We start from the raw sequence: 12,841 nt of genomic DNA on the forward strand, positions 1-12,841 counted from the left end.
AGGACCATTCTGGAAGAAAACCTGATGGAGTCTGCACAAGACCTGAGACTGGGACGGAGATTTGTCTTCCAACAAGACAATGATCCAAAACAGAAAGCAAAATCTACAATGGAATGGTTCAAAAATAAACATATCCAGGTGTTAGAATGGCCAAGTCAAAGTCCAGACCTGAATCCAATCGAGAATCTGTGGAAAGATCTGAAAACTGCTGTTCACAAATGCTCTCCATCCAACCTCACTGAGCTCGAGCTGTTTTGCAAGGAGGAATGGGAAAAAATGTCAGTCTCTCGATGTGCAAAACTGATAGACATACCCCAAGCGACTTACAGCTGTAATCGCAGCAAAAGGTGGCACTACAAAGTATTAACTTAAGGGGGCTGAATAATTTTGCACGCCCAATTTTTCAGTTTTTGATTTGTTAAAAAAGTTTGAAATATCCAAGAAATGTCGTTCCACTTCATGATTGTGTCCCACTTGTTGTTGATTCTTCACAAAAAAAATACAGTTTTATATATTTATATTTGAAGCCTGAAATGTGGCAAAAGGTCGCAAAGTTCAAGGGGGCCGAATACTTTCGCAAGGCACTGTATATCTTGAATAACATTCCAACCGGAGAATTAGAATGACTTCAGATGACCGGTGGAACGCAGGTCCTTCCACTGTGAACGCGCATGGTGAAAGCATGGTCAACTCGTGGCAGTGGTGACTATTTCCTGTCTCATTCAACCCCCCTTCACATTAAAGTCATCAGACAAAGTTATATTGACTGGTGACACCTAGTGGAAGGCTTAGGAAGTGAAAACTCATCCATATCTCTTTGTAATTTCAATGAGAGATTGGTTGAAAATCTGACACCCCCAGAAAAAATCCAAACAGGAAGTGGAATTTCTCAGGTTTTTGAGTTCTGTTATACTCACAGGCATAATTCAAACAGTTTTAGAAACTTCAGAGTGTTTTCTATCCAATATTACTAATAATATGCATATATTAGCAACTGAGACTGACGAGCTGGCTGTTTACAATGGACACCTTTTCATCCAAGCTACTCAATACTGCCCCTGCAGCCATAAAAAGTTAACATCGACACAAAACCCTCTTTAATGAAAGGTAAATAGTCATCAATATCAATAGGGTCAATATGCACTTTCACATGTCCCTGGGCATGAGACAGTGTGTCAGGAGTGAACTGATGTGGAACAGCTGCCGCTAAGGCTTAGATTTAACGTAAGCACAAGTACTGAATTTTCCCCTAGCCCTGAGAACAAGACATTTGTTTTTCCCATGACCCGAACCTTGACAGTAATGACACTCTTGACCAAAGTCAGCTTTACCACGGGAGTCAGGCTCAACCCTAGTTGAATGAAACTCTGCCTGTGAACAAGAGTATCTCTGTGAGGGAGGCCCAAATCTCTCCAAACACCCCCCCACTCACTCCGAATACGGGGCTCTGCAAAAACACTTTTGTGAGTCAAAACATACTTGTCCTCCAAAACCACAGCTTCAGCGACAGTCTTTACTTTTCATTCATTAATGTACATGGCTATATGATCAGGCATTGTGTCCTTAAATTGCTCTAGCATAATCAGATCACACAGCCCTTGGAAAGTCATAACTGCAGAGGTGGAACACCAGCAATTAAACTGTGAAGATAACTCTCGCGCAAACTCAACATGAGTCTGTTTATTATACCTTTTTAAAGTTCTAAATCGTTGGCGGTAAACCTCAGGGACCAATTCGTAAATCTGTAACACAGCCATTTTAAACGTATCATATTTGACACTGTCCGCTACACTAAGAGCTGAATATGCTTCCTGCGCTTTACCAGTCAACACACACTGAAACATTAAAGTGCGGTCAGACTTAGGCCAACTCCTAGCGTCAGCAACACGCTCAAACAACAAAAAATAATGTCTCAGGGTCCTTCTCATTAAATTTAGGCAACAATCGTAAGTTCCCAACAATATCAAATGTGTCCGGGGTACGACCAAAAGAGGAACGAACCCTAGGTAAATCTGGGTCACCTTCCCAGAGCAAACACTCCCCTGAGAGCTTTCCTTCCCTAACCAGCTCTAGCCGCTCTTGTTGCAGCTTGATTTTAGCACTCTCCATATCTTGTTTAAATGCCAATTCCATTTTCATACTTTACTAGGACTAACTGATGGAGCGGCCATTGTAATGTTACGGGGAGACGGCGAGTCCTCGGCAGAGGCTGCCCCAGTGGTGATTTCAAGAATACCCCATCAGATTGGCCTTCAATATGAATCTAATAGAATTTTTGGGACGTTTATCACTAATTTCAACCTTGTAGTGTTCAGCGATCTTCAATAGCTGTTCTTTAGTACATCATTCCAACAGTTCCTCTGATGGAAAGAGAAATTAACTTGTCTACATTAGACGCCATAGTCAGAAGTAAATACAAAAAAAAAATTCTCGCTCTTTCCCTCTGCTGAACACACCAGACCATACCACAAGATAAGTGACAATCACACTAGGCACCACAGAAGAGAGAGATGAGATTTATATATATGGAGCTACCCAACCCTAGTCTTTGTGCAGATTTGCGGTGGGTAATTACGCACTGCAGCCCGCTGGCAAGGAAATAAACCACCCAGCACGCTGGCAGATTCCCCTAGGCCACGGATGTGCCCCGAGACAACTGCTCAATCCACACACACCACACAAAAAATAAACAAAATAACCATGCCCAACGTATTCCAAAATGAAACACGTCGCTAAGCCTAACAGGGGAAAAAGGCTATAGCTCCAGGTAGTAAGTGTCACTACCCTAACCAAATCTCCCACTGAAGTACTCAGCCGACTGTACTCACCTCCTCGGACCATGTCCCAACAGCGAGTAGAGCAAGAGTCTCCAGCCTGGGCAGTGGCCTGGAAACTAACCAATATACTCTCCTCAACGCAGCACAGAACCAACTATCCACTACAGTGGCAAGTTTACCAAACAAACAAAGGCAACCAGTACTGGTCCTACAACTCAAACAAGCTGTAACAAAAGATGCAAACAAAGCACGTACAGAGTTCTCAAACATTAACTCCACGTTTTCTCCCAAACACAATAAACATACTAGTAAGCCCATCGACACTAGTATTAGTCCTTCATAATGCTATGCGCCAAAATATCTAGGAACAAACCTTATGATCCTGGACAAGCCCCCAATTGTCACGAACCGGCTCAAAGCCCATAACAAAAAGGGAGACAATGTGGAGATAAATAATAACAAAATATATTTATTAACTGAAGTAAAGTAAATACAATTAACAATGGTGTGTGTACTCAGTAGTGTAAGTGAGTGGCTGCGTGTATACATGTGATAATGAGGGGTGTTGAAAGGTGCCAACGCAAACAAACAAAACAGCCACAAAAAATGCCTAAACCAAAATATGTTTGTGTCTGCATGGGAAGAGTCTACCCAATGAATGGGGAAGAGGTGCATTTATTCTGGGACACACCAGAGCCCAGGTGTGTCCCATTTCTCTGATGACCCTCCCGGCTCCGCCCACCGGCATCCTATTAAGGAAAACAAGAGCGAAGAGAAAGAATTCAGCAGACAGAGTGGGAGGGTCGTCACATGCTGTCTCTAGAGAGTTGAAAACAGCAGGTCTGGGACAAGGAGGTACGTTCGGTGAACAGCTCAGGGTTCCATAGCCGCAGGCAGAACAGTTGAAACTGGAGCAGCAGCATGACCAGGTAGACTGGGGACAGCAAGGAGTCATCAGGACAGGTAGCCCTGAGGCATGGTCCTAAGGCTCAGGTTCTCCGAGAGAGGGAGAGAGAGAGAACTTGAAACTTTCCACCTTCTCCTCTACTCTCCCATCGATGTTTTATTTATTTATTTTTATTTCACCTTTATTTAACCAGGTAGGCTAGTTGAGAACAAGTTCTCATATGCAACTGCGACCTGGCCAAGATAAAGCATAGCAGTGTGAAGTCTATATACATTGTGTGCAAAAGGCATGAGGAGGTAGGCGAATAATTACAATTTTGCAGATTAACACTGGAGTGATAAATGATCAGATGGTCATGTACAGGTAGAGATATTGGAGTGCAAAAGAGCAGAAAAGTAAATAAATATAAACAGTATGGGGATGAGGTAGCAGCAGATGTTTGAAGTTGGTGAGGGAGATATGGATGGGGGGGTGCTCCCTCTGCGGTTTCCTGAAGTCCATGATCATCTCCTTTGTTTTGCTGACGTTGAGTGAGAGGTTATTTTCCTGACACCACACTCCGAGGGCCCTCAACTCCTCCCTGTAGGCTGTCTTGTCGTTGTTGGTAATCAAACCTGTAGTGTTGTCTGCAAACTTGATGATTGAGTTGGAAGCGTGCATGGCCACGCAGTCATGGGTGAACAGGGAGTACAGGGGAGGACTGAGAACGCACCGTTGTGGGGCCGCAGTGTTGAGGATCAGCAGGGTGGAGATGTTGTTTCCTACCTTCACCACCTGGGGGTGTCCCGTCAGAAATACCAGGACCCAGTTTCACAAGGCGGGGTCGAGACCCAGGGTCTCGAGCTTAATGACGAATTTGGAGAGTACTATGGTATTAAATGCTAAGCTGTAGTCAATGAACAGCATTCTTACATAGGCATTCCTCTTGTCCAGACGGGATAGGGCAGTGTGCAGTGTGATGGCGATTGCATCGTCAGTGGACCTATTGGAGCGGTAAGCAAATTGGAGTGGGTCTAGGGCACATATGTCAGAGTCAAGGCCCGCGGGCCACATCCGGCCCGCAAGAAGGTTTTTTACGGCCCCTGGGATGATCTTGATTTATTATTAGAACCGGCCCGCAGCAAGCCGGCAGCCCGCAGATCTTTTACACGCACCAATACTACATTTCCCACAATGCAAAGGTGACGCACCGAGCAGTAGGCTGCTTCATTTCAATATTTATTGGCACAGCAGTCGTCAGCATCACAGTAAAATTAACTTTCAGATACCCATCAAAAATGGCAAAACGGAAGGTGGATACTGAGAACCGGGGGTTTCAAACAAGGTGGGAGTCGGAGTATATGTTCACGAAGGTAGCTGGAAAACCTGTGTGTCTTCTGTGTGGAGAAAGTGTGGCGGTACTGAAAGAGTATAATCTGAGACGACATTATGAAACGAAACACGCGGACAAAAACAAGAATATGGACATGGAACAAAGGCTACAAAAGGCAGAGGAATTAAAACGAGGCCTCAAATCTCGACAGGCTCTGTTCAAAAAAGCCAAATCACAAGGCCAGGCTGCTGTCAAGGCCAGTTTTATTTTGGCAGAAGAGATCGCTAAATCAGCCCGGCCATTTACGGAGGGGGATTTCATCAAAAACTGCATGATTAAAGTTTGTGACGAAGTTTGCCCAGAAAAAAGGCAACTCTTTTTAAATGTGAGTCTGAGCAGAAACACCATTGCCGAGAGAGTAGACCAGTTGTCCATCAATCTAAAAGAGCAGCTTGTGAAAAAGGGAAAAGATTTTATTGCATATTCCTTGGCTGTGGATGAGAGCACCGACATTTCTGACATTGCCCAGTTGTCAATTTTCATCCGCGGAGTGGACTCCAACCTAAGCGTGACAGAGGAGTTTTTGGCTTTACGTCCTATGCATGGCACAACTACGGGGCATGATTTGTATGAAGAGGTGTCAAGATGTGTAAATGAGATGGAGCTGCCTTGGGAAAAACTCGTGGGTTTGACAACCGACGGAGCACCTGCGATGTGTGGACACAGGAGCGGACTGGTGGCGAAGATACGGGAAAAGATGCAAGAGGAAAACGCGACAGGTGAGCTGACAGCTTATCATTGTATCATACACCAGGAAGCGTTGTGCGGTAAAGCCTTGAAAATGGAGCATGTAATGAGCATCATCACGCGCACAGTTAACTTTATCAGAGCCAAAGGTTTGAATCACCGCCAGTTCAAGGCATTTCTGACGGAGTTAGAAACGGAGCATGGTAATTTGCCTTATCACACAGAGGTGCGATGGCTAAGCCAGGGAAAGGTGCTTCAAAGATGTTTCGAGCTTCGTGAGGAGATTTGTCTGTTCTTGGACAGCAAAGGGAAAGACACAACACAACTCCGAGACGAAATGTTTCTGTGTGAAATGGCTTTTCTGTGTGACATTACGAGTCATCTGAATGCAATAAACTTGCAGCTGCAGGGTCGGGATCGTGTCATCTCTGATATGTACAGTACAGTGAAGGCATTTAAAACCAAACTGACTCTGTGGGAGACGCAGATGCGGAAAGAAAATTTGAGCCACTTTCCCAGCTGCCAGACCATGAAAGAGAAGCTCTCTACCAGTGCGTTCCCGAGCACACAGTTGGCTGATAAAATAGGTATGCTTGCCGCTGACTTTCGACGCCGATTTGCTGACTTTGAAGCACAAAAAAGCAGGTTGGAACTGCTCGGTAACCCATTTGCTGTTGACGTGGAAAGCTCACCACCAAACCTCCAAATGGAGTTGATTGACCTCCAATGCAATGATGCACTGAGGGCAAAATATGCGGCAGTGGGTGCTGCGGAGTTCGCCCGTTTCCTCCCCGGCACAATGCCCCAGCTGCGCATCCAGGCTGCTCAAACGTTGTCTATGTTTGGCAGCACATACCTGTGTGAACAACTGTTTTCTTTGATGAACCTGAACAAAACATCACACAGAAGTCGACTTACTGCTGAACACCTCCACTCAATTCTGAGGATTTCTTCAGCTCAGAGCCTTACCCCGAACATTGATGAACTTGTGGAAAAGATGGGACACCACCAAGTATCACCCTCAACCTCAAACAAGTGAACATTACTGTGCAATCACATATTTAGAGTTTTTACTCAGTTCAAGTTTAAAAGTTAAAATTTAATATTTGTTTTCACTGCATGTTACTTCTCCTTAAACAAAGTGTTGTTTTTGATTAATAGATTTTTGCACTTTATTTTTTTGTATTTCAATCCAATTATATTTTAAAAATATTTCAGTTGAGTGGATGATAGAAAATTGCTATTATTGTTTTTTCTTTGAAGTAAATTTAGCCCACTTTTGCTAAAATAGAAAATATAGTCTACTGATGGTGCCTTGAATACCGGTTTCTTTCATTTAATGTTCATGTTATGGGGATATTTATATAAAGGAAATTTGTCTTTTGTGTCTGTTGAAAATTAAAGATTACTGACAGAGCCATAAGAAAATATTGCTTTATTTATCTGATCATATTGTAATATATTTGTTAGGTTTTCAGTAGGTTCAATTAGGTTCACTAGACTATATGCGTCATTTAAAAATTTTTCAATGAACATTCGAACAGTCCGGCCCTCGTCTTGTAGCTGATTTTTTTATTTGGCCCTCCGTCCATTTGACTTTGACACCCCTGGTCTAGGGTATCACGTAGGGTGGAGGTGATATGCTCCTTGACTAGTCTCTCAAAACACTTCATGATGACAGAAGTGAGTGCAACGGGGTGATAGTCATTTAGTTCCGTTACCTTAGCTTTCTCTGGAACAGGAACAATGGTGGCCATCTTGAAGCATGTGGGGACAACAGACTGGGATAGGAATTGATTGAATATGTCCGTAAACACACCAGCCAGCTGGTCTGCTCATGCTCTGAGGTCGCATCTAGGGATGCCGTCTGGGCCGGCAGCCTTGCGAGGGTTAACAAGTTTAAATGTTTTACTCACATTGGCCACAGAGAAGGAGAGTGCACAGGCTTTGGTAGCGGGCCGTGTCAGTGGCACTGTATTGTGTATTGTGTATTTGTTGGTCATTTGATTTTATTTTATTTGTTCTCAAAGCGTGCAAAGAAGTTGTTTAATTTGTCTGGGAGCAAGACATCGATGTCCGCAACGGGGCATGTTTTCTTTTTGTAATCCGTGATTGATTGTAGACCCTGCCACATACGTCTCATTTTTGAGCCTTTGAATTGCGACTCTACTTTGTCTCTATACTGACGCTTTGCTTTTTTGATTGCCATGCGGAGGGAATAGCTGCACTGTTTGTATTCGGTTTTGCGCGAATGCTGCCATCAATCCACGGTTTCTGATTAGAAAATGTTTTAATAGTCACAGTGGGTACGACATCTCCGATGCACTTGTTAATAAACTCGCACACCGAGTAAGCGTATATGTCAATGATGTTGTCTGAGGCTATCCGAAACATATCCCAGTCCACGTGATCGAAGCAATCCTGAAGCGTGGAATCCGATTGGTCAGACCAGCGTTGGACAGACTGGAGCACGGGCATTTCCTGTTTTGGTTTCTGTCTATAGGCTGGGAGCAACAAAATGGAGTCATGGTCAGATTTGCTGAAGGCAGAGCGGGGGAGGGCTTTGTATGCATCACGGAAGTTAGAGTAGCAATGATTCAGAATGCTAGCAGCCTGTGTCGGGCATTCAATATGCTGATAGAATTTAGGAAGTCTCGTTCTCAGGTTAGCTTTGTTAGAATCCCAGTCTACAATAAATGCAGCCTCCGGATGTATGGTTTCTAGTTTACATAGAGTTCAGTGAAGTGAACTTTCAGGGACAACGAGGTATCTGCTTGGGGGGGATATAGACGGCTGTGACTATAATAGAAGATAATTCTCTTGAAAGATAATTCACATATCTATTCGATAATATATCCGTCGGGACAATTGGTTTCTCATAAGAAGCGATTGGAAAAATGGCTACTTGTGTACTTTATGCAAGATTTTCTGCAGGAGCCATCATGTGACCACTTGCTAAATGTGGTCTCTTACGGCTATTCTTCAACATAAATGCGTAAAAAAGACGTCACAATACTGTAGACACCTTGGGGAATACGTAGAAAACGTAAGCTCATTCGTAGCTCATTCACAGCCATATAAGGAGTCATTGGCATGAGGCGGTTTCAAAAAATGCGGTACTTCCTGATTGGATTTTTATCTGGGTTTCGCCTGTAACATCAGTTCTGTTGCACTCACAGACAATATCTTTGCAGTTTTGGAAACGTCAGAGTGTTTTCTATCCAAAGCTGTCAATTATATGCATAGTCGAGCATCTTGTCGTGACAAAATATCCCGTTTAAAACGGGAATGTTTTTTATACAAAAATGAAAATACTGCCCCCTAGTTATAAAAGGTTAATGCCTAATTGCAAACAGGATACATGTTTTGGAATATTTTTATTCTGTACAGGCTTACTTTTTTTCCACTCTGTAATTTAGGTTAGTATTGTGGAGTAACAACAATGTTGTTGATCCATTCTCAGTTTTCTCCTTTCACAGCCATTAAACTGGCCTCATGGCCTCATGGTGAAATTCCTGAGCGGTTTCCTTCCTCTCCGGCAAGTTAGGAAGAACGCCTGTATCTTTGTAGTGACTGTGTGTATTGATACACCATCCAAAGTTTAATTAATAACTATGCTTTTTTAATGTTTTACACATCTAACAATCGGTGCCCTTCTTAACGAGGCATTGAAAAATCTCCCTGGTCTTTGTGGTTGAATCTGTGTTTGAAATTCACTGCTCGACTGAGGGACCTTACAGATAATTGTAGGTGTGGGGCACAGAGATGATGTAGTCAATAGGGTTCCCCAGTAAACAGCCGGCGCAACAGCACACCATAATTGCTAATTAGCAAGTTATTTGGCTTGCTAGCACAAAATGACAAGTTTGTGTTTCTTGACCCAATCAAAAAACTGAACAAATTAGATATATACAGTACACACATTGACTTGTTCTTGCCAGCACAGTCACCAGATCTCAACCCTATTGAGCTGTTGTGGGAACAGCTTGACCGTATGGTAGGTAAGAAGTGCTCATCAAGCCAATCCAACTTGTGGGAGGTGCTTCAGGAAGCATGGAGTGAAATCTCTTCAGATTACAACCCACCAATGATCAAGGACTTCAGCTGCAGCGCAAATTTGTGCAATATCATCAGACAAAATGACAGTGAATGACAAACAAATAAACAGACAAACGGGGAATGTTTAATGACCAACAAATACACGATACTTAGATCAAAGATATGATTGAATAGCTAAATGAATAGTGTGTAATATGAATAATAAGCATAAGCATAATGTCAGGGCTGGGCTGGAACGGAAACCTGCACACCAAGTAACTAGATCTCCAGGAGCAAGGTTGGCCATGCATATTCTAGGTCTATCCGTTGTTACTTTTAACATAATTTTTGTAGTCCTACAACCAATTCTAAGAGTAAACCAATAGCATTTATAACCCATTGGAGATATACTCTTCAGTCTCTCCAGGACCTGGGACTTTCTTTGGGACCTTCATCTGCAGAAATTAGACCAGGACTTGCTTCATTATTCTCAAGTGATATAATATTTAATATTTCGTTGCAATTGTGTTTTTCTATTGTCATAGATCTCTCTTTGGGTCTGAAAATCTAATCATTAGCTATCTAGCTCAGCTAGCTACTAGCTAACGTTAGCTGGCTAACGCTGTTGTTTTTAGCAGATCAAGCTAACGCTTGTGTAATAAATAAATAAATAATATTGGAATGCTGTCTATCCTATTTACATGTAGCTAACTAGCTACCTAGCTGACGTTACCTAGAATAGATGGTTAACTTGATAAACAATTTACCCGTGTGCTACACAACCCTTACTATCCACAACGTTACTATCCATGCAGGCAATGCACCCCTTTGTGATGCTTCTTTGGTAAATATATAAACTTACATTTTCAAAAATAGATTAGTCCCCAGACATAAAGACCATCCCACCCACAAATACTATGTTAATTTTGGCCTTGAGAAACAACTAGACGAAGTTAGCTAGCTAGCTGTTTACAGCCGCAACGGAACAGCTGTTGTTTACAAACTCATCAGAAGTTCTTTGGGGTTCCAGTGTTCACTTCCGTTACTCCTCAAAAAGCTGTTTAAAAAGGTATATTGTCAGTGACGGATCCCAGCCCAGTGCTGTTGTTGTAGCTCTCTCCCTCAGACACCTGCAGTAGACGTGACAGCAACATCCCACCGACACACACGTTTCTTTCCATTGGCTGTCAGTTATGCTATAATACCATGGAAATTAGGAAATGTTCCATATTTATGGACTCCACAGGAGCAGGATGAAGAACTGCTCATATCTAATACATTCAAACAGAATTTACTGCCTGGGTGCACAGACCATCCGCTTACTCTCTACACTTTATCTCAATGGGGAAATGCCTGTGTCGAAAAGCTATATAAAATCTTTGCATTTGAGTGTGTGTTAGTTTGCATGGATGAGTTTGTGTGAGTTAAAATACAAGTGCATGTAAGTGTAAGCTTGCGTTCTGCTCTACTGCGTTGTGTGCGCGTGCGCGCACATGCTTGATAGACATCAAATATGCACCTTAAATAGTCGATAGCAGATAGGAGACCTGTGGCTATGTGGTTTATATGTATGCACTTCAAATTCTGCAAGAGCTAGCTACCTGGTCATTGAAGAGAATGTGTCTGTGTAAGACTAACTAAATCCCCTAGGTATTGTGAAGCTTAATATGGTGATCCTCCCTTCCACTCTAATGAAGTGCTTTGTCACTTGGTAGAGACATGCCTCTCCTCCTCCCAGGTAATGAGTTGGGCTCAGACTGGGCTCAGACTCGCACTGAGGGTTTAGCTTGGTACTAGCTGCTTCCATGCCTCTTGATGTGGCACCTGTAATGCTCTAGCCTCACTCGCTCAGATTAAGAATCCTGTTGTTTGAGTTTGAGGGACGAAATGACTGAGCGTCTTCTCTTCTCTCTACAGGCACAGAAATCGTGGATAGAAAGAGCCTTCAGCAAGAGAGAATGTGTTCATATCATAGTGAGCGCCAAAGACCCCCATAGGTAAGTGAGTTTTAGAATACAATTTTGTCATCCAATGTGAATGGGAAATTATATTATTTACATCCTCCCAGACACCATACATGGCACAGTTGATCAGCGGCGGCCACTGATTGACAGAATACCTAGGGCACGAGATGGTTGTTGTCTACAACGCAGCATGACAGAAATATGTCATGTTTTCAAACTAATGGTATCTTCTTTGAGAAGATATAAAGTGATCTGTGTATTTCAACAACAGCATAAATACACCTATTTCACTATTGCATAATAAAACCGAATGACCACTATTGCAATGCAATAATCGAAATCACATTTTCTAACTGGGGATAGCTAGCTAACATAAAGTTGCAAAGCATGATGCGCTAGCCAGTTAATAAACATATTTCTGAGTTAGTTAGATAGATAGCTATAGCTAGCTAGCTAGCTGCTTATCAATGGTAGATAACTGGTTAATTTGACCAAAATAAATCGACAAACTATTTTTCTATATTTCTCAAAAATGCTGTAGCTGGTTAATTCATTTGTTCATGCTTTGTCATACACCCGGTTTTATTGTTTTTGTCCACACAACTTGTCACCCTGCCACCTACAGTGGAATCTGACAAACTAAATCAGGGAGAAACTACAAAATTGGCCATGTTTTTTTTCCCTACCAGATCCATGATGAGGAAGGTCTTGCTAGTGTATCCCTCTATCCTTCCACTATTGTTAGTTGTAGTTGTCCGGTTTATCAAGTACCAGGCTCCTTTGACTGTTAAGATGATTTTTTTTACAAGTTAATTACAAATTGACTTTTTGCTTTAGTGCCATCCAATAGAGCAGATTTAGCCATGTCTAGGTTCCCATCTTCAACCTAGAGTCACGTGCAGAAGTAAGCCATCTGGCGCGAGAGACTGATTGGGACGAGACCCAGCCCCAGAAGTTCTGACTGAACGTACATTTGAGTGCCGCAGGAAGGTCCATTTCTTTGTGTTATTATAAATTATGCCATATGCAGTTCTCCCTTATGGCAAACATAATCCAAGCAATGCTTGAACGGAGGCGGAACTGCCTCTGCTGGCAG

At 42.7% G+C, this 12,841-nt stretch overlaps 1 protein-coding gene across 1 annotated transcript in view; it reads left to right on the plus strand.

Moving 5' to 3' along the window:
- The window catches only part of LOC139389305 (transient receptor potential cation channel, subfamily M, member 3), a 286,121-nt gene that overhangs the window by 140,023 nt on the left and 133,257 nt on the right, over positions 1-12,841 (plus strand). Inside the window, 1 exon segment of the mRNA XM_071135930.1 lies at positions 11,699-11,778. Within this exon segment, the coding sequence (XP_070992031.1) occupies positions 11,699-11,778 (80 nt within the window).

The sequence above is a fragment of the Oncorhynchus clarkii genome, chromosome 30, assembly GCF_045791955.1.
Source record: "Oncorhynchus clarkii lewisi isolate Uvic-CL-2024 chromosome 30, UVic_Ocla_1.0, whole genome shotgun sequence".
NCBI lineage: Eukaryota > Metazoa > Chordata > Actinopteri > Salmoniformes > Salmonidae > Oncorhynchus > Oncorhynchus clarkii.